At 44.8% G+C, this 21,045-nt stretch overlaps 1 protein-coding gene across 4 annotated transcripts in view; it reads right to left on the minus strand.

Moving 5' to 3' along the window:
• Window positions 1-20,770, minus strand: part of KLF9 (KLF transcription factor 9) — a 101,654-nt gene extending 80,884 nt beyond the window's left edge. For all 4 annotated transcript variants that reach the window (XR_011568054.1, XR_011568053.1, XR_011568052.1 and 1 more), the window contains exon 1: window positions 17,314-20,770. Coding sequence is in view for 1 of the 4 variants with exons in the window: in XM_019966054.2 (XP_019821613.1) it covers window positions 17,314-17,818 (505 nt within the window). In the remaining 3 variants the exon portion in view is untranslated. The remainder of the gene's footprint in view (window positions 1-17,313) is intronic.
• Window positions 20,771-21,045: the final 275 nt, after the last annotated feature.

Here is a 21,045-nt window from a genome sequence, read left to right on the forward strand (position 1 = left end):
CATGCCCAGTATATTAGACTGGATCATGGACTGTAGAGGAATCTGGAGCCAACTGGGGAATGCTTTCCACACAGAAAGGCATTCAAACTCCACATCTGATAAAACACTGTGCCAGCCAAGCAGTAAGCAGGCAGGGGACTTGAATTCTTCTTGGTGATTTGCAATTTGCAGCCCTTGGAAATCATCCACCTCTTCAACCCAGTGGAGAGTTTGCATACAACCTACTATGGAATGCATTTCCGCATGTTAGTTAATGATAGACACACGTTAAGGTATCTGGAAAAATACGTATGTTTTGAACCTAGGAAAGTATGGAATGAGGAAATTATACATAGAGAGGAAAGAGAATTTAAGGCTGAATGAGACCGGAGATGATGTGCAGAGAGGGAAGGATGCGTCTCAGAGGGGCTGTGATTTGCCTGCATCCTGCAGCTGGGGGTAAATCAAGTCAGGCCCTTCCTTTCAGCTCAAGTCTAAGATGCCAGAAGAATGGGTAGCCTTCTTTATATAGAAAAAAATCATATGGCAAAGCAACAATTAATTAAACAATATTTAAACTTATCTTTCGTATTAATGAGAGAGTCACCATCCTCCTGGGGTGGGGTGGGGGGGAATAAAAAAAAGACATGTACAAGACTAGGGCTTTATTTCTGGCCTTCACAGGAAAACACACCCAGAGGCAGCGACACAATAAAGGCTGCTTTACTGAAGCAGAGCTGTTAACAGCACAAGTTTCTGTGTGTTCTCATTATTTATACACCACTCCCCTCCCCTCCCCTTTCAGCAACAAGCTAAGTGCTTATTATCACTGACAGACTCAGCTCTGAGTATAAAATAAACTAGATCGAAGTGGCTACTGAACACGGCACCGAACGTGTAAAAGATTTTCTTTACAGAGACAGGTCAGGCCTCTAGAAGTCTTCTGGGCCTCCAGTAGGTTCAAGAGAAGTAGTGGAGGGCCTGCTGGTTATGCACTTGCCAACTTGATGGCTCATTGCTTTTAAGAAAAGAACCTCTACCCTACCTGGTGATTGGCTGACAATGCCAAGTGAGGCTTATTCTTCTGTGTAAAGTTGTGAAATGAACAGTGCTGAGTGTTCTGCATAGAAGGAGAAAGAGGACAAGCTTGGAGATTGCTAACTAGATACATCTAACCCTGTTCAGGCTCCCCTGAGCTCAGATGGGCAGCCATTGAGGTACCACCCTGGATTCTCAACTCTCCCCTCTCTGGCTCTCCTTCCACAATTCCATGGAAGAGCCAAAAATGGGCTAAACCTAATTGACACAAGAGGGTTAAAAACACCCTGATACTTCCACTGCTTTGAGCAAAAGTAACTCAGTCTAGTAAAACAAATCTAATGGAATTAGGCCTCTTTTTCAAAACAGAATTCTAAAAATGCCAATTAATAATCGCAGCACCACACAGATGTACAAAATCAAGGCTGTTTCTTGAGGGAAAATAGTGTTTTTCATAATTACAAAAAAGCAACTAGGATTCCAGAGATAAAAAGATAATTTGATATTGGAAAATCATAATGATATTATTCCTCATTTTAACAGGCTAAATTCACCCCCACTTACCCTCACCCGCACACACACATCTTGCCTTCAAAAATATAGAGCAGTATTTGATAAAATTCAACATCCTTTTTTTTTTTTTTTTTAGGAAAACAAAATGGCTCCTTAAAGAATAGAAAATATAGATACAAACCTTTCCCCAGCAAGGTCAATAGTAAAAGAAGGTAGCATTCCCACTCAAGTCAAGCTCAAAGAAGGAATAGATTCCTGCCCCAAACATCACAGTTATTCAAATGTTATTCAGGAAATGCTACTGAATGCAATTAGATAACAAATTGAGAAGTAAATTGTGGGAAGGAGGAGGCGAAATAAGAATTACTTGCAACTGATAAAACTTCCTTTTTGGACAAATTAAAAGGCTCCTCTGTCCATGGGATTTCCCAGGCAAGAATACTGAAGTGGGTTGCTGTTTCCTTATCCAGGGTATCTTCCCAACCCAGGGATCCAGCCCACATCTCCTGCATTGGCAGGTGGATTCTTTACCACTGAACCACCAAGAAAGCCTGAAATCAACTATACTTCAATAAAAAAATTTGAAGAAAAAAATGCATTCATAGGTATAAATATACCAAAGAGCAATGGTTTTCTTATATGCTAACCATAGTCAGTCAGAACAAGCCTAAAATAAAGTTCAGGCCCTGCCTGAAAATCATAAAACTATGATATGACAGGAATGAATAAATGGGACATTTCCCATGATCTTGGATGCTAAGACCCAATGGTGTGAGTATGGCTATTCTGTACAAATTAATCTATAAAACTAACACACACTAAAGAAATTCTTCTTGAACTTGACAAAATTATTTTAAAGTTCACTGGGAAGAATAAATACACTCAACTTGCCAAGAAAATTTTTAATAGAACAGTAACAAATGAGCACTTGTAATACCCGTTGTTAAAATGTATGATTAAAGCTGTAATAATTAAGATACTGTAATACCAGTACAGGAAAAGACAAATCAGTGGAGCAGAGTCAAGTCTGAAAATAAACCCAAGACTATAGGGATGGGTCATTTCAAATCACTGAAGAAAAGAATACTTAATTCAATAAATGGCATAGATATTTGGTTAAAAAAAAAATTAAACCCGAATCCCTACCCTTACACATTTCATTCAAGTTCCAGATGGACTATACACATAAATGTAAAACATAAACCTCAAAGGTAGAAGAAAATACAGGTGAATATTTTTAGAATCCTGGCGTAGGGAGAGATTTTCCAAACATGAAACCAAAGGCAGTATCCTATTTGAAAGACAGTTCTGAAATACGTAAAAATGCTAAAATGTTTGCAATTTGCAGCTCTTTGAAATCATCTACCTCTTGAATCTGGTGCAGAGTTTGCATACAACCTACTATGGGATGCACTTCCGCATGTTAGTTAATGATAGACATATATTAAGGTATCTGAAAAAAGATACATGCTTCGAACCTAAGAAAGGACGGAATGAGGGAATCATACATATAGAGGAAAGAGAATTTAAGAATTTAATATGTATATATATAAAAGAACCAAAACAGTGAGCAGTGAACTAAAGGAAAATGCAGCATAAGTCAAAAGGTTAAATCTACGGTACAAAAAGGACACTAGCAAATCGACATAGCCCAACTTAAGAAAACTTCTTGTTAGTCGCTCAGTTGTGTCCGACTCTTCGCAACCCCATGGACTGTAGCCTGGCAGGCTCCTCTGCCCACAGGATTTCCCAGGCAAGAATACTGGAGTGGGCAGCCATTCCCTTTCTCCAGGGGATCTTTCTGACCTAGGGATTAAAGCCAGGTCTCCTGCATTGCAGGCAGACTCTTTAACATCTGAGCCACCAGGGAACTGGGCAAGGATGCAAACAAAATAATCTAAGGAAAAAAAGAAATACTAACAACCAATTAATAAATATATGAAAATATATTCAATCTCATAAGTAATCAAAACATGCCAATCAAGAACACCAGTGAAATATACATCAGGATGGTAAAAATGTTACAAAGTATGTTCATATACCAGTCATTGATGGTGGCATGAGAAAACAGGCATGGATGAAACTTATAATTGTTCCAGGACCTTCTGGTAATACATTTGTCCAGGAATTATTTGTGGTAACAAGAAGAGAGGAATACGAAAATACACAGGGATACCAGCATTGTTCATAAAAGGTAAAACTTGGTAACAACCTAAATGTCAAAGAAAGACCTGGTCGAACACTTCAGTGTTCCACACAAAGGAATAATACGTGCCTGTTACAAAGGTCCTTGATGGTTCTGTACAGAAGATGTCAGCAATTCGTGGCTAAATAAAGAGAGCAGTGCATGATCTGCTGTGTATGTGTGTAAACATTTACGGAGAGGAAACATCTTGGAAGAATATACACAAAATATGAAAAATGGTCATCCAGAGGTGAGGGGATAACCTCTACTTTTTTGGGGGGTAATTTCCCCCTATGTTTTTCTGATTTTTTTAAGAGTAAGTACTATTTCTTTCATAATGAGAAGTCAGAAGAGTCTTACATAATGATGATGAGTATGAGTTCAAACTTTTCCACCAACGGGTCGATCAAGATTCCAGGGGCAGGGGAGGATTTACACTCTATTGAGAAATAGACTCAAGTGTCCCAAACTGAAGAAAGGTGAAGGCTTGTTCTGCTTCCTTCTCCAATTGTTGGAAAGTGAGAGACTTTCAGAATAAACGGTTTTATTCTGTATTCTCACCCCTCCCCCACCTCCTCCTCACCTACTTTTTCCATATGTGAAAGGAAGATGGCCCCTGCAAGAAGAGACAGGACTCTCCCTTCAGACTCTGAGTGACACAGGCAGTGATGGTAGGACTGCCCCACCAAGGCACAGGCTCCCAGGAAGCAGGGGGAGAGAGAGAAGGGCAAAGACAGGAAGCCCGAAGCCCAGAGCCCAGGCTGGTCCCTGTGCTGACCGCAGGCCATTGACACTTCACTGTCCACTATCATCAACCCTCATTCCCCAAAGGAAACTAATGCTGACTTGCAGGTACACAATGTGAGCGATGCTTTACTGCTTTTCATTTCTATTACCCAAGTGCAGATGCACCCATACACTTACGAAGAGGTGTGCATCGTCTGGATATAGCCAATTCTACAGTTTCCTGCATAAACCATTCCAATTAGTACCAAACTCAAAAATCAAGAAATTAAGAGACTCGTGTTTGCCAAAAATATTGCTACTATCTACACAGGTAGATGTCCTGAAAAATAAAAATTCTTGATAGCATTAGAAGGATAATCCTGCCTGAATGCCATCCCATCACATTAAGGTTTGCTCCTGGCCTCTCTCTGTCTGAATCCTTCTTGTGATTTGGTTTCCTTTTACATTTATTTCATTTGTTGATACAAGAGTCATGATAGTGTCTGGATGTGAGCTTTTACTTCCTGGTCCCTGTGTTTATCTGTGGAAAGCAGCCTGTCCCCAGATTTGGGGTTCTGAACCGGGAAGTGGGCGTCTGTAACATCTGTCACACACGCTTCCTCACTGGAAGCTGGTGTCTAGGTGTACGGAAGCCAGTCAGCCTGTCGGAACACTGCTTGCATATCCCTAACCTCAACTGACTCACGAGAGGGCGCGTGTGCCAGGACCTCAGAAATGAAGATGACAGACTAGGGTCTTGACTCTTCAGCTGCTCAACCCAGCAAGAGATGTGTCACTACGTCTTCATGTCTCCACTACCTGGCCCCGGCTCAGCAACTCTGAAATGGCAGAGACGTGCGGTGATTGTCCCTCGTCCACACAGCTAGGTCTAGGCCCAGATTAGTCAATTCCCACGAGTGCATCCTTCCTCACAACCCAGACTGTGGTGTGCTGCCTTTGTGCAGTTTTTGCAGGGGAAAAAAACAATAATAAATAAATAATAATTACCTATCAGGAACTAAACACTGAAAAGGATATGTAAGCTTGATGGCAAAACTACGCTGAGAATGGAGATTCTTTGTGTCTTTGCATTTTGAGTCATTTTTATGACCATGTAATTCAAACCTGTATCAAGTGAAGCCAACTCAGAGGGCCAGTGACTGGACCAAGGACACCCAAATCCCATTTTCTGTTCTGAGCACAGAACAAGATTAGAGGTGAAAGAACACAGGCCTTAACTAAATGTAGAGCGCGCCTCTTCCGTGTTTTTCTAATTCCCTTACTCCCAGGCCCTCCTTTCAAGACGCACTGCCTCAGGGAGGGAGAGACAGTTAAAACAAGTAAGCTGCTGCTGAGCTTGAGGTTTCAAAATAGAGTTTTAAAAATGTAAAGCAGACGCTGAAACCCTTAAATTCTCTTAATTTTCCAAAACTTCCTAGCAAGACCTGAGCTGCAGAGAGAGAGAGAAATCAGAGGGGCTGTGTTTAGGGAACAGATGCAGAGGTCTCTGAGGAGGGCAGGCATTCTGGACTCTCCTATTAGAAACAGGCTGGGGCGGTCTGAGGGTAGTGGCCCGTGCAGCCTGGCCCACTGCATGCCTGGAGCCTGTCCGAGCCCCTCAAGGGAAGCCCCCTACACACATCGGGGTACCTAAGGAGTTGGGCAGCCACACGGAGAAAAGGGTCTCCAGGGCCTGCCTGAGTTTCCACCCCTTCAAATGTCGGGTGAGGGAAGAGACTGTTCCCAAGTCTAAGTCCAAGCACTGGGGAGGACGCTAGGGGAGGACAAAGCACGGAGAGCAGGGAGACACTGCACAGAAGCCCTCCTCAGCAGAGGACACCCACATATAAGCAACGGGACCCACACTGGCGCATAGCACTCTGGGGGAGGCCAGCAAGGCCAGAGGAGGCCACGCAATGTGGACAGCCCTCCCGTGATGCCAGAAGAGACCAGGCTCTTGCCCAGCAAAGAAATCACTCCCAAGAGAAAGAAAGGCAGAAGGAAAGGGAGAGAGAACTCTGATTTTGTGAGCACGTACCCAAAAGAGAATTTAACAAAGAGTAGAGTGAGAGACTCCAAATTGCCAAAATCAAGTTTGCCCACCCAACAGCAGAAACAGTGGTGAAGGGAGGGGGCTCAAGAGAACTCAGTTCTGGTTATGAATAGTTCCCTTTTGGTGCTTCCCAGGCTCGTGACTGGGAAATTCTTACCCAAGGACATAGCTGCTTTCTGAGGGCCAGAAATCTTGGTGGAAATGCAAGGAAAACCTCTCCATGTGAGCCTTTAGGTAACATTTTTTGTAGCGCCTACAGCTTCCAGTCTGGGGGCAAGTGCTACCCAGAGAGCTGGAGCCGTTGGCTCAAAAGACAATGGGTAACACCAGGAAACACAGGAGACTGCTGTCTGGTAAGTGGATGCTTCCTCCTCCTTCCTCCTCCGGCCTCCCAGGTCACGGCAGTCATCGTGACCCAGAGTGACTATCAGTGATGCTGCTACAGTGCCAGATTTCCAGCTGTTTCTCTCTGGGCTCCACCTCTGTATACTGCTGGCACGAGAGTAAGGCTGTAATGACCACAGATCCTACTCATGCATGCCACATGTGCCACCATCAAATAGTTTTTCCAGCCTTAACAGAGTGAGCCACTAATTCATACAGTCTGGTGTTTGTCACCAAAGACCATGAAGAAGGACAGGGTTGAGCTGTCCAGCTCTTACCAAATAGCCCCTCCTGACTCCCCCAGCCCTCCTGGGGCAGGCATTCCTGGACAGGCTTTGAAGTTTGAGAGCAAGCAGGGCATTGAGAAGAAATGACTCAGGTCAGAGGAGCAGCTGGTGGTTTCTTTCACACTGAGAACCTCTGCTTCAGTGGGTGATGCTCAGCAGACAAGCATCTTGTGGCTGGCCATGGGTGATTTGCAACACCAAAGAGGGAAAACAGCTGTTCGTCATTCTGCCTATTTTCATTAAAACAGCAATGGTACAAAACTACTGTAGAATTATGGCAGTGTAGGGGTTTAAGTCATTTTTATGTGTTTTTGTAAGTTATTTTTAAGGTCTAATTTTTGCCTCTTATGATTTATTATGGTGTTCTTATTGGGCATTACATGCACTGAATAGACTTCTGAATCCCAGTGGGAACCACCATATAAATAGCTCATCTTTGTATAGACAAGGTCTCTACCTAATAGCATACAAGGTGACAAACATTCAGGCAAACATAATTCATTCCCCTGGGCATTAAAATAGACGACTGGAATTGAGACCAAGTGAACGGTGCTGCTGATCACATTGCTGCGGCTACCCGTATTCCATGTGAGTCTTTGGGTTCTGGCTTCTAGAACATCCACTGAGGAGGGCCTATGGGGCTAAGCCTGACCACAAGAAATACATGTTGAGATAATCTGTCTTCTACAAAGACCACTTAGTATATGCTCTGGTAGATATCTTACAGGTTGAACTCCAAAGAGAGTTCAGAGCTCTTTCTCTTCAAAGGGGAGAAAGATATGGGGGAAAAAATGTCATACTACTCAGTCTCTCGTTTTGTCAAACTCTGCTTTTTGGAATAGGTGTCTGTAGTTATAAATGGGTGGACAGAGTGGAGAGTTGTTGGCGCTGCCTGTCCGGCACCTATTGCTTCTTTGGGGTAATCAACAGCACACCTAGCATTTCCTTTTGGAAACCACCCATTCCTCGCTCAGTTTACATAATTCCAGGTAGGCAACCCCACACCCCAGCCTAGAGGCTGGATGTGACCCAGCTGAGCCACAGTGACTAAGTCCAGGGACAGGCACAAAGTTCTAACTCGGTTATGCAGCTTGAAGCTGGGGACTTTTGCTGGAATCATTAGGAGAGGGCAACTGTCTTGCCACCAGGCTTGCTGAATTGGCAGGAAGGGAGACTGAACTGCTGGCAGCCATCTTACCACCATTCAGAGACAGCCTACCCGTAAGCAAAGCCAAGGCAAAGGAGAGCAAGGCTGGGCCAGGGGGAGAGGCAGACGCTGACCACCTGTATCCAGGGATGCTGACACTAGTGCTACCCGCAAAGGAGTTGGTAATGGCAGCCAATAAAGTTCTCACTTTTACTAAGCCAGTCCAAGTTTGGGTTCTTTCCCTTCCAACCAAGAGGCTTGATTAAATCAGCTGTGGGCCCAGAATTGGGGTCTTTTTCAATTGGAAGGATGCAGGTTCTGGATACTATTGGAAAACACAGGATACGTTTGGCCAGCTCCATGATTTCTGAAGGTATCCCTCACCAAGCTTTATAAAAACCAACCACAAGCCAGAGCTAACCCAAGAGTAGAGACAATGGTGCTTTGCGCCAAATCCAAGAGAGCCACGCAAAACACGGGGTCTCTTCCCACTGGCAAAACCCAAGGGGTCCTCGCCAACAACCATCATGGCACAATTCCAAACACCTAGAAACAGTCAAGGAAAAGTTAAGAGTAACCTTGGACCAAGTTTACTAACTCCAGTTTCCTCCTATAATATGACAAAAGTGTTAGTCGCTCAGTTGTGTCTAACTCTTTGTGACCCCATGGACTGTAGCCTACTAGGCTCCTCTGTCCATGGAATTCTCCAGGCAAGAATGCCAGAGTGGGTACCACCCTATCTCACAGGACTTCTGGGAGTAGAAATGTGACAGTGTGTGTAAACCATTTGGCTTGGAACTTGGCATGTAATATATGCTGGATGTTATCATTATTACTATTAATAGAATTACTAATATTAATTTACAATTATTACTATCATTATTATTATTATTCACAACATTCACAGTGCCTGCTATTAACATCTAGCACAGTTCTTTGCATGTAAGAGTACTCAATAGTAAGTATTATTTAAATGAATAAGCTGCTGGATTAATGTGGAACTGTAAACAAAAATTCTGGGAACTATAAAGACTTCTGGGCAACACATGTAAATTATTTTTAAGTGTAATACTTCCTATATGGAGACTGTCCTAAGTGCATTAAATACCTCAATTGAATTAAGTCTTATAAAAATTCCTTCAGTATGTAATTACTGAACTCCATTTTACAGATGGGAAAACTGAGGCTCAGAGAGAGAACGTGGCAGAGGCACGATTCAAACACAGGTGTGTGAGGGACCCCCAAAGCCCATGTTCTACTGGCTCTACCTACTGCCTTTTTGTTGAAGGTAAAGACCTCTTTGGCGACCCCTCATGTTCAAGTTCCTAAGGGTGGGCTGGTTTCCTCTTCACAGGCCTTACTCTGCTTTTCTGACTGCCACTGTCCCATCAAAGCTGGCTCCATGGAAGGGAGGGAGGGTGAAACCTCGCCCCATCTCCGTCTCTTTGAAAAGAGAGGATCTAAAGGATTCCTTCCAGTTCTGAAATATCTGTAGTTCTCAAGCAGAATGTCTGGGCTTCTGTCTATTGCCTACCTCACTGGTCCCCACTTTGGTTCAAGTCAGGTCCTCTGGGAGGGACTCACTTCCAAAACAACGGAGACTCGCCTTGGAAAAATGTTCATACTTCGTTTAATACAAAATACTGCTGCCTGCTTTTCAAATCCTTGTCATTAATTTTGTATGGCTTAAGCGCCCATCTCTTTAATCTATTAAAATAGAGTCCTCAATTTTAAAAAAACAAGGGGGAGACTCAGTAATGGATGAATTCCATTCTGCTGTTTGAATTTTCGATCAAGTTCAGTTTAAAAAAGAAAAAAAAATCAAATGCCTAGTGGTCCTGGATTTAGGATGGTGAACTTACTAGTTTCTGCAGGTCCAGAACCTCTAGATTTCAGATCCAGATGTTCAGTTCTCACCTCCGAACTCCAAAGGCTGATATTACAAGCAAAGCCTGAAGGTGTACCATCATAAACATGGGTTTTAAGCACAAACGGAAAGGATGCCATGGAAGATCCCACGCATAAAAAATGGATGCATCTCACTCCCTTAGTGGGAAAGGCATTCTGAAAGAATGATAACGTTAGTTCTATTATTTGCTGAGGGTACTGCTAGAGGCTGGGATAAGACAAATGTTTACTCTTGGCCTTAATGCACCAAAAAGGTATTAAAGTTTCAGAAGGACTCCAGGAAGGGAGGAGTAGGAAATCTCACAGGCGCTGGCCTTGGGCTGTTTCAGAGAGCTGCTCCCATAATAAAAGGGGAGAGGTCCCAAGGGCTGACTCCACCTCTGCCCTTTCACTCCATTGTTAATCTGGTTAATGCAAAGCAGCTCTTTAAATCCAGGGTTTTGTTTTTTTTTTAAGTTTACCAGATTTAAGCAGATTGAAATCTTCAGGAGACCTTGGGGGAAAGGAATTCAAGTCTAAGAACTGCCAAGAATTCAGTGAAGGAATATCTCCTTTTGGCTAAGCTCTGGCTTGGAGAACTTCACCTTCGGAGGGCCTGGTGCCCTCACTGTGTTGCTGAGCAAGCTGAGACTTCAGGAACCTGCTAAGACAGAGAGCCAGCCTTTGAACCTTGGTGCTATTTTTCCAAACCCTTCATAGCCCCCCGTGCTTCTACGGAACGATCCCCGTCTATCTGAAAGGGTAAAAAGGGTTCACTTTTTTACAGACAAAATGATGGATGCGATGACCTCTCAAGGTCACTTCCAACCTCCAAATTCTATTATTTTGATACTTACAACTGCCACCAAGCACTCTGAGTTGGGCTTAGGCCTGTTACTAACTTCCCAACAAAAAGTAGGGTGGAGCAAGAGACAGGACTGCTCAAAGACCACTGCAGAGGATCCCATTTCTTTCCCTTTTTAACCATCTGTGAGGTTTTTTCCTTCCCTTTGCCCCTCCTTTTTGCGTCTGTTGCATGGAAACAGAAAGTGCCTTTGTACCAATTACTAGGCACTAATTTACGTTCTTCAGTGGGCGCTGGGCTTGCTGGAGAAACATTAGGAAAAGGTAGGAGGGTCGGATGTGGGGGAGGATTCGAGCAGCAGAGGCCTGGAATGCTGCAAGCTTTTTCTCCAAGCCTGAGAGCAGCCAAGGGGAGGAAAGGAAAGGAAAAAAAAAAAAGGAAAAAATTTTTGGTAGTCAAGACTAACAAAAATGACAAAGCTAGCTTTAAAAAAAAAGAAAAAGAATCAAGAATGCTCATGATCATAAGGCATGCAGAAATTAAAATGATTGTCAAGAAACCTGACTTTAACCAGGGTACAACGTCAGGTTGTTTTAGGGGCTCCTGAATGATTGAATACTGGGAAATCACCCGCCCACTTTTTTTCTCAATGAGCTTATTAAGGAAGACCATTGTCAGCCACTTTCCCAATATGTCATATGATGTTTCTCCCTGGGAAGTTCAATCTGGGAATTTCCCACAGACGTTGCAGAATGACTAGTTCTTGGGATAAACATCAACAATTGGGCCAGGAATGTAAATCTGACCCTTATGTTCAGAGTCCCAAGAACTTATTTTCCTCAGGTTACATCTTTGCTGAAGGTAATGAGGTGTTACCATCAAAACAGAGCGAAATGTACTCTGGTACCTCCCTCGCTGACCGAGGCCCCACGTGCGTCCCCTCTCCTCATGACTCTCAGAAGATTTGAGAGGACAATCACAGGAGACAATGGTTTTACTCATTAATGCTACTCCTCTTGTATTTTCGGTTGTAATACAGTAACCCTGCCAGCAACAGCAGCTCTTCTAAGGCAACTCCACTCTGTCTTGCTAGGTCAGCCATATGGAGGGTGATGAAGGATGGGCAGGGGGCGGAGGGCAGTGAGGAAGAAGCAACTGGTCCTTCCTCTCTCGGGGACCAGGAATAAAGAGCTCTCAGGTCCCCTCACAGTTTCTGCCCCCGGGGTGAGACTCCAGCAGTGAGCTGGGAATCAAGCAGCCGTGGGCCATCTTCCCTTGGAATCAGGGGAAACTCAGAAGCAAACCCAACAGGCCATCCTTGCAGTCCTTAGAATCCTATCATCCTCCACAGCTAGAGCCCATTTGCAGTCCTTTGCTCTCATTTTTTCCTGACAGGATACATGAGCTTGTGCCTAGACAGTCTCACTGGGGGTGGAGATGGGGCTAAAACTGCCCCCATAGGGCAAAAATTGGATCTTGGGCAGGTGGAAAGTCTTCGCTCTTCCAATGTTTGTGGCCTTCAAAAGGGGCACAGTACATAAACAGCTCTATAGTATATCTGTGGTATCAAAACGTCATGGGGGAGGGCAGTTATGGGGGAAAAAAGGGCTAATCTTAGGGGAGAAAAAGTGGGAATAAAGGGTATGGAAGCAATTATCTATGCAGATCCCACTCAGATTTAAGTGTATATTTACACTGACATATATTAAGTACGAATCTGCCTGCAATGCAGGAGACCTAGGTTTGATTCCTGGGTCAGGAAGATCCCCTGGAGAACGAAATGGCAGCCAACTCCAGTATTCTTGCTTGGAGAATCCCATGGACAGAGGAGCCTGGCAGGATACAGTCCATGGGGGTCACAAGAGTCAGACACGACTAAGCAACTAAGCCACCACCATATTAAGTATATTTACACTTAATGAAGCATGTCAGGCTATGAAATACTATTCTACATCACTTTGGGGAGCCTTATGAACAGAAGAACAGGGGAGAGAGAATGTTTCCTTAAGAATCAAGGCACAAGGCCTCCCTTCTACTAGACAAGAGTAAGTGGGAAAGACTGAGCAGGGGTTACTTTATGGACTGCCTAGAGGCTACTTCAAGACCCTGCCCTGTCCCCGAACCCCTGCCGTCTGGGTGACAGAAGTGGGTCCATCTCATACCTCTGATGGTACTAGAGTCTCCTGAACCAAAAAGTTGACTCCAAAGCTTTTTGGAGCAATTAAGGAAGAAGAGTTCATGAGGCACAGAGCAGGCATGGCTCATTTTATATGACCAAAATTTTAAAACTTTGGTCTTAGGGAAGGAAATAGACCTGAGTGAAAGCTAGCCAGTGTGGACATTCCTAGAGAGGCCAAAAAATTGCCCCATAGGGCAAAAATTGGATCTTAAAATGTAAAAGAGGTCTTAGCTATTATTTCCTGTTTGGATGATAACTTCCATGATGGGAACTCCCCAGATCCCCTCCACCACATATTCTAAGTAGCCCAGGGAAATGTTCAAACAGGATAAAGAGAAACAGAAACAGCCACTGTTGAGCCCTTTGCAACTCTTATCTCTCCTTGTTTTTCATGAATGTCCCTTCTGCCCTATTGAAAAAAATATTTTTCTACAGAGGTGGGGTGTGATAATTGGGATTTAGGGCTTTCTGGTTTTCAGAATCCTGTAACCAGTGCCCTTAGCCTCAAACCCATCGTCACCACTTGGGGACAGTTGATTTAAGTCCCTCCAAAAAGATAGTGAAATTGCACCTGGCATGGAATAGGCTTAGGGTGTCTATCCTTGGGATGTCAACCCTAGGATGACTCTGTATCAGCTGGTTCTGATGACTTCTGAGCTGGAATTTGGATGTAGTTGTTTACTTCTCCAAAAGCTACTCCCATGTGTGTGGGTGTGTGTGTGTGCAGGGTGACCACAAAGTCAGGGAACTTGGGATAATCTTTTTGTTTGTGTGCTTGTACAGAGATTGAGGGCACGTGGGAGAGTCTTGGGAAATCAGTGGGTTTGGGTGGGGGCTTGTGAAGGCCCAATTTGGGGTGTATGCTCCGAGGTGGGGGGAGCGTGTTGGTGTGGATGTGGGTGTGCCAAGATAAAAGTTGGTTGCATTTTCAAATAATAAGCTCAATATGTTTTCAGGCAAAGTACGTACACCAGTGGGTCTAATACTTATTCAAAACAATAATACTCTTCAAAGAGTCTGGAGATAGAAAAGCTCATATTTGTTTTACTTGTTTTCAGATTAACATAGATTCACTGCTTAAACTTTAGAGGTATATCAGATGAGAAGATATCTGATCTAGAGGGTACAGAAAAACAAACTGAATGTAGTATTAGAAAACATAAAGTACAGTACTACTTAAAAGTAAGTTTCTCCTATGTTTGCTGATTTTAAGCTCTGCCTATCACACACAAACTATTATCTTTACACAAAACCTTAAGTTCAGAGAAAGTACCCTATCTTGTGGATTAAGAAACTGAGGCTCAAACAGAGAAGAGACTGCAAACTTAAATGCCAACAAAGACCATGTAAATGATTAAAATAAAGGACATCCCCCTTACAAAGAATGGTCAGTTCAAGCCAATTGCTGTTGGGCAGGAATTCAGGCCCCATATTGCCAGATTGTTCGATTTTCTCAGAGAAGCCAGAAATCTGGATTTGTGTGGAAATCCTTATTTTTCCACGTTAGTAAAGAAATTTTTATAAACCCTGCACTGACCAAACCAAAAAATTTGCAAAAAGCAAATTCAGCAGCAGACCTCCAGTTTACAAACTCTGAATTTAAGGAACTAGGTTAAGGTTTCACAACTCAGAAACAGTAAGTCAAATCAGAATGCAGCTCAGTCCACCTCAAAAGGATCTTCTCTCTTAGGCTACTCTAGAAGGAACTGCACTGAACTAAACCACAGTTTTGCTTAAGTGGCTCAGCTTATAAAGCCACTGGTTCTATACGAGTGGCAGCTGTATGGGGCTCAGGGGGAGGAGAGCCCGCAGCAGGAGGGCTTCTGGTTGGGCCACACAGACCAGGGGGGTGTGGCTGGAATTTTAGTTTTTAAAGTCTCCATAAAATACAGACACTCCAATTGCTATTTCTTAGCCATCTTCTGGGTTTAATACCAGCCAATAGTTTAAAAAATCAAGAAGCTGCTGCTGCTACTGCTGCTAAGTCGCTTCAGTCGTGTCCGACTCTGTGCGACCCCATAGACGGAAGCCCACCAGGCTCCCCTGTCCCCAGGCAAGAACAGTGTACCCCACACCAAAAATAATCTAACTGGAGGCTGAATCAGAAACTTCCAAATGCATGAGACCTCCTACAAGTCTTTTATTTAGAGTAGCCTTTGCACAGGAGAAAGAGTATCTTCTCCAGCAGGAGTACACTTCTGACGGTCTTTACAGAGGCAGTGGTTTTTGTCTGACCATGTCCTAGTATTATCACAGAGCCCCCAAACTTAACTGAGACAACTGCGACTACCATATCACTAGTTTCAAACGACTGACTGTAACATTTAAAATGGGATTAATATTTCACTTCGTTTTCCACTCTGGGGTGTAAAAGGTTCTTCTGAGCTGACCTGCCTCATGGAGTATTAAAGAGCAGCACGCATGCACGCACGCATAGGCAGCCATTTCTGTAAATGCCTGAGAAAAATCACTCAACTGAATGGTCCAGAATGCCTTTCTGAGTTGGGCAGACTCAGGGAGCTCACAAAGAAGCTCTGCAGGCCTCCTCAACTGCACGACTGGGCAGCTCCCTGAAGGAGAAAGTGCCTTTGCTCAAGGTGGCAGAGAGTGTCCCTGTGAGCTGAACTCCGGGAATATGGCTGACACAGCCAGGCCCGCCCAACAGCTGTTGGTGAGTAACACCCTCTGCTTAGTATACCCCTACTTCACCCCCCGAGCCATGCTAAAGGTCACATCCCCCAAATCAGGCACAAGATACAAACTGTAAAATGTGCTATTTTTTGGCAACCTAGATGACAACCCCAAAAAGAACCTGATTTTACATTAACGGTGGAGGAAATTCAGCTTTACTCCTGTGCCAGCAGCCACCTCCACAAGAAGCACTTTCCAAAGGAAATAAAATATGAGATGCAATTACGTAGCCTTTTTAAAAAAGCAAAACCAAATCACACCAACCAATGATCATTTTGAAACCACAGGCCCAGGGCCTCATCTTAAAAGCACTAACAATTACACCAAAAACCGGCAATACTTTCCAAGGAACTCTGACAACCTCCTCTTAAACATGGTGTCATAGGACAGATGGAAAAGGAGTTTCACGAGAGGACTAGGCACAGTGCTTCCTTATCGGAAGAGCAGTGATAAAGGACCCTGACACTAACCATGGTGAGAGGGCATGGTCAAGCATGAAAGCTTCCCAACTTTTTCTGAATATGTTAAACAGAACCAACAGTATTGACTGACCGACGACGTTCCTGTAAGTCTCCAAAGCCTATTTTATACTGCAGATGTCTTACCAGCCACATGCATCAGTGATCAGACCTGCCTTTTGCTCTCCCTGGGAGACCCCCTTTCACGGGGCCTCTAAAACACCCCAACCTTCATTATCAGCCTTGACCTCTGGCAAGGACCACACCTCCTTGCTAAGTGCTCTATTCAGGGTGGAGGGTGCGATCTAAATTACGTGGGAAAAAATCCGCTCTGAAATCTTATTAAAAAGACTAACTAGTCGTAAACTTAACCAGCCATCACTTGATCAAACTCCTCTGCTGCCTGAAGCAGTGTTATTTTAAACCTCTCTGAGGACTCTTGGCCATATTTAAAACCACCTTGGCAAGCCCTGAAAAGTAGCAAGCATACAGCTAACCGAGCCCTTAGTCATCCCTAAAAGGTTCCATGTAAAGTGCGCCGCTTCTCCCCAGGTTTCGGCCACTTCGCTGCAATCCCACAAGAGAATAAAATAAAAGATACACCATTTGACTGTCCCCCTCAAGCCCCCGCCAGCGTCTGCCCAGGTTGGGTGGCCCCATAGTCGCCCGGTGCGGGAGTCCTGGGTGGGGGGAGCGGGGCGGGACAGGGGAGGGGCCGCACCACTCCCCACGAAGCCACACACAGGGGCTGGCACTCAGCACTCGCTCTGTCCCCCAAGTTAAGGCTCTCCATGGCTTCTAGAGGCTGGGGACGATTAAAGAGAGTGAGCTCTCCGTCTCTACCAGGTTCAATCATTTTAAAGAATCATCCAAAATTTTGCACCCTTTCGGCCGCATATGGAATCCTCAACGCCCAGGAAGACTGCCTGGCCAAAGGTTAACTAACCCCAGAGCTGGGTTGGAGAGGGAGACGCCGCTAACCTGTATGCACTCTGTAATGGGCTTTGAGATGGGAGGATTTTCCATAGACTTTCCCACAGCCACTGTAGGGGCACTTGTGCCTCTTTTCGGAGGCGTGTTTCCCCTTCGCAGCCACTCCAGGGTGGAGGAGGGAGAGCGGGCTGGGCGCGCTGCCAGGATCCTGTCTCTCCTCCGGGCTGTGGGAAGGACTCGACCCAGATTCGGTGGTCACGTCGCTGTCGGATCCCATATCCTCATCCGGACTCTCCAGGCTGTCGCTGCACACCGAGGGGGTCTGGATGGGTCGGTACTTGTTCAGGTCCAACAAGCTCTTGGCGATGGTGACCAGCGTGCAGTAATCCTTCCAGGTATCCCCCGGGTCACCATGTTCCTTGGTCACCTCGCGCTCAGGTAGTCGCAGCCGCTCGGCGTCCGGAGCGCCCCCATGCTCCGGCACCGCAGCGCGGTTCGAAATGGAAACCAGACACTGGGCAGCCACGAAGTCCATGTAGGCGGCCGCGGACATGGTGCGGGCGACAGCAGCCCCGGCGGCGCGGCCAAACTTGGCGGTGGCTGCGGAGGTTCGGCTCGCCGTGCCCTGGCCTCGGACTACGAGCGCTGCGCCGCGCGGTGGCCAAGGGGGCGGGGGCGCGGGGCGCTTCCGACTCGCAGAGCGCGAGGCGACCTCAGCCCCTCATCTTTACGTAACCGGCAGCGCCTCCGCACGCAGCATCCACGGCCCCGGGCTCCGCCGCGCTGCCGCCTCTCGCCGCCGCCGATGGCCAGAGCCGGGCGCGATCCCCACCGACGGGCGCGCCCGCCACTCCGAGCTCGTTCCCTTGGAAAGATGCCACACGTGGCGGTCGCAAGTTTATTCGACCGAAAACGCCCCCGAGGCGCTGAGAGAGGAAACTGCAAGAGAGGTACACGCCCTCGGCCGCCTCTCCGTCGAGCCAAAGCCCCAAGACATTCACCCAACCACCTGGACGCGGGTGGCAAGCGCCGGACGAAGCGCCAGGTCTAAGAGACACTTTTCCCCCAGTCCACTGACAGCTTCTGAGCCCCTGCTCTTGCCGGTCCGCACCGTGCCGGCATTCTCTCGCACAGTAACAATTTCGCAGAATCCCATCACGTCACAATCCGAACCCCCTCCAATTGGCCAGTGGGGAGGGTGATTCAACTCTGTTTACTTTCTCCCGCTGCCAGTCAGAACGGCCTTTCGGTGGAGAGGTGCGTCTAGAACTGAGGCGCGCGGCCAATCCGACTGTTCCGTTTCGATGCCTCGTGCTACCCCTACAGCCTCGAACGCTGACATTTAAAAGGGTAACAGCCGGGAGGCTGGAAAGGAGCAGCCGGACGTCTTTGGAAGTGCCCCTCAATCCCTTAGCCGGTCCAGGCCTCCTGGCTCACGTTCCAGCTGGCGGAGTTGTAGGATACACCTTCCCTACTCAGCTGCGTTCTTTCTTATGACAAAAAGATAACGTCCGTTTCGATTTTCCAGCTCGCAAACAGTTAAGTGACTTCCTGCAAACGCTACAGTCCCAGCAACCAGCCTTCCAATCAAAAGTAAGTTGGTTGATGTCACTGACATTGGCTTAGCCAATCAGAAGGGCGTTCCGAAGACAAGCGCTCCACACTTGTAAACGGGAAGAGCTGTAGTGAAACTGAATATATCCTTGTACTTTGTGTTGCTGATAGTAAAATGGAGATATGTATGGGAGGGCAGGGGTGATGAATAATGCAAAGTGAGTCTATAAATAAAGAAAACAACTAAATATTATCAGGCCAAGTTGCCCAAGAATAAACACAAATGAGAAAGCATCAATTCGTTTTTTTTCCGTTTTGGGAAGCAGCATACTTTTAGGTAGATTTTTAATAATTCTTCCACCCAATGCATTAACTATGACTAATTCATCTTGAAACTGCAGAGCTGACAAAAGTTTTGTTTTAAAGCTTGTTTTGTTTTGACTACACTTACTCTGAACACTTCATCTTTGCTTTTGTGATGCGTCTTTAATTCCTCTTCTTCCCTCCTGCAGTTTATTCTAAGCAAGCTGTTTTCGTTTTGTTTTGATGCTATTTTAATCTTCCTCAAATAAATGGAGCTATAAAGCCCTGTATAACTTTTAAAACTTCAAAAACATTTTTAATTCATTTTCTTTCCACAGCCCCTGTGGGATGTTAGGGTGTGTATGTATCCCTTCCCTCACTTAACAGATATGAACACTAAGATGCAAAGAAGTGACTTGTCTACCTTACCAGGTAGAGAACTCTATGGAAAACATAAATCTGATTCCTAGCTCTTTGGACTTCAGAACTGAACTCTGGTTTTGTGAAATATTAACTTTGCTTAACAGACTCTTAAGAACTGGAACCAGCCAAAGCCATTGAATATTGTGGCATTACTTAATCAACTATTAGTATGGCTGTTCAGAGTCTGATTAGGTTTGTGTCTCTCTGAAAGAATGATGGGGTTGTTATCCATCTTGATAGCTGAAAAAGGCATCTAGGGCCAGTGTTTCTTGCAGGAGGTGTACTGTCCACAGAATTGATTAAAAATCCATTTACTTTCCTAAGTGGGTGTGAGAGGTACCTGCTTCTATGTAACGCAGGTGCAATGAGGTCCAACCATAACCCCCACTGGCTATTAGCCTTTGTTAAGGTTTGGGAAAGGTTCTGGTCTCTAAAGGAGGGGTCTCAAATTTACCCTTCTAGTTTGAAGGCTAGTGTGTTTCTTTTGACTTTGCTTTTAAAATGGTACAGAAAGATATTGCAGTAGGTGACTACACAAGAAAGGGAAGTTTAGAAAGGGCGTGCTGGTCAACTAAGAATATCATCACCACCACCATCATCATAGTAAGGTAGGTACATGTGAAGTCATCTTAGAGTTCTTGTATTCCAATCCCGTTAATTTTAGAAAAGAATTCACTGAAGCCCAAAGGAATTTGCCTACTTCATGATTTTTCTGGAGCAGACTCTGTCCCCAAGGCTACATAACCACTTAGAAATTTCACATTTGCTTGCCCCTTTAAGGTCCAGCACAAATACCAGCAGGATCTCTCTAGGACTACTATGATCAAGGCCTGTTACTCTCTCAGATTTGCATTGTAACTGTCATTGCACCAGGTACCTTCATAGCAGACAGTTCTAGAGTTAACGTGGGGTTATTCCAAAAAACAAAGTCTGTATCTTTTCTTGAAGACTGTATCCAGGAACTTGAATAAGTCAATCATCATAGGTTTTTTTTTTAAGTATACATTTACTTCTTGCTCTCTTTAACTCCCTTTAATTTTGTTTGGACTGGACATAAACCCTAAACTCTTCCAACCCATTCATTTCAGAATTATACAAGAGGTAAAAAAATACAACTGAGATTTCATTCACATGAATTTCTCACACACATTTACAAACATAACTGTTACTTGATTTACAATCTTTTTAAACCCAATAATTCTACAATTGTAGAATGATTTCTCTTTTTTCTCCTTTTCCACTCATTCCCTCTGCAGATATTTGTTTCTGCTAATGAGTTAGGCAAGGGTAAATAAAGAAATGAAAAGAGAATCTAGCCTCAATGAGGCATGATGTTAAAAACAAATATAGATAGTTACAGATATCTCACAACAAGTAGTAATTCCTACATCAGGATTTTTTCTTGTATTTTCAACAATAGGGTTTCCTTTCTGTGCTAGGGTGTGTATTATAATAGTTTTGTGATTAAAACTAATTTATGCTTTTTTGCCAGTATGTTAA

Source organism: Bos indicus, chromosome 8, assembly GCF_029378745.1.
Source record: "Bos indicus isolate NIAB-ARS_2022 breed Sahiwal x Tharparkar chromosome 8, NIAB-ARS_B.indTharparkar_mat_pri_1.0, whole genome shotgun sequence".
NCBI classification, from domain to species: domain Eukaryota; kingdom Metazoa; phylum Chordata; class Mammalia; order Artiodactyla; family Bovidae; genus Bos; species Bos indicus.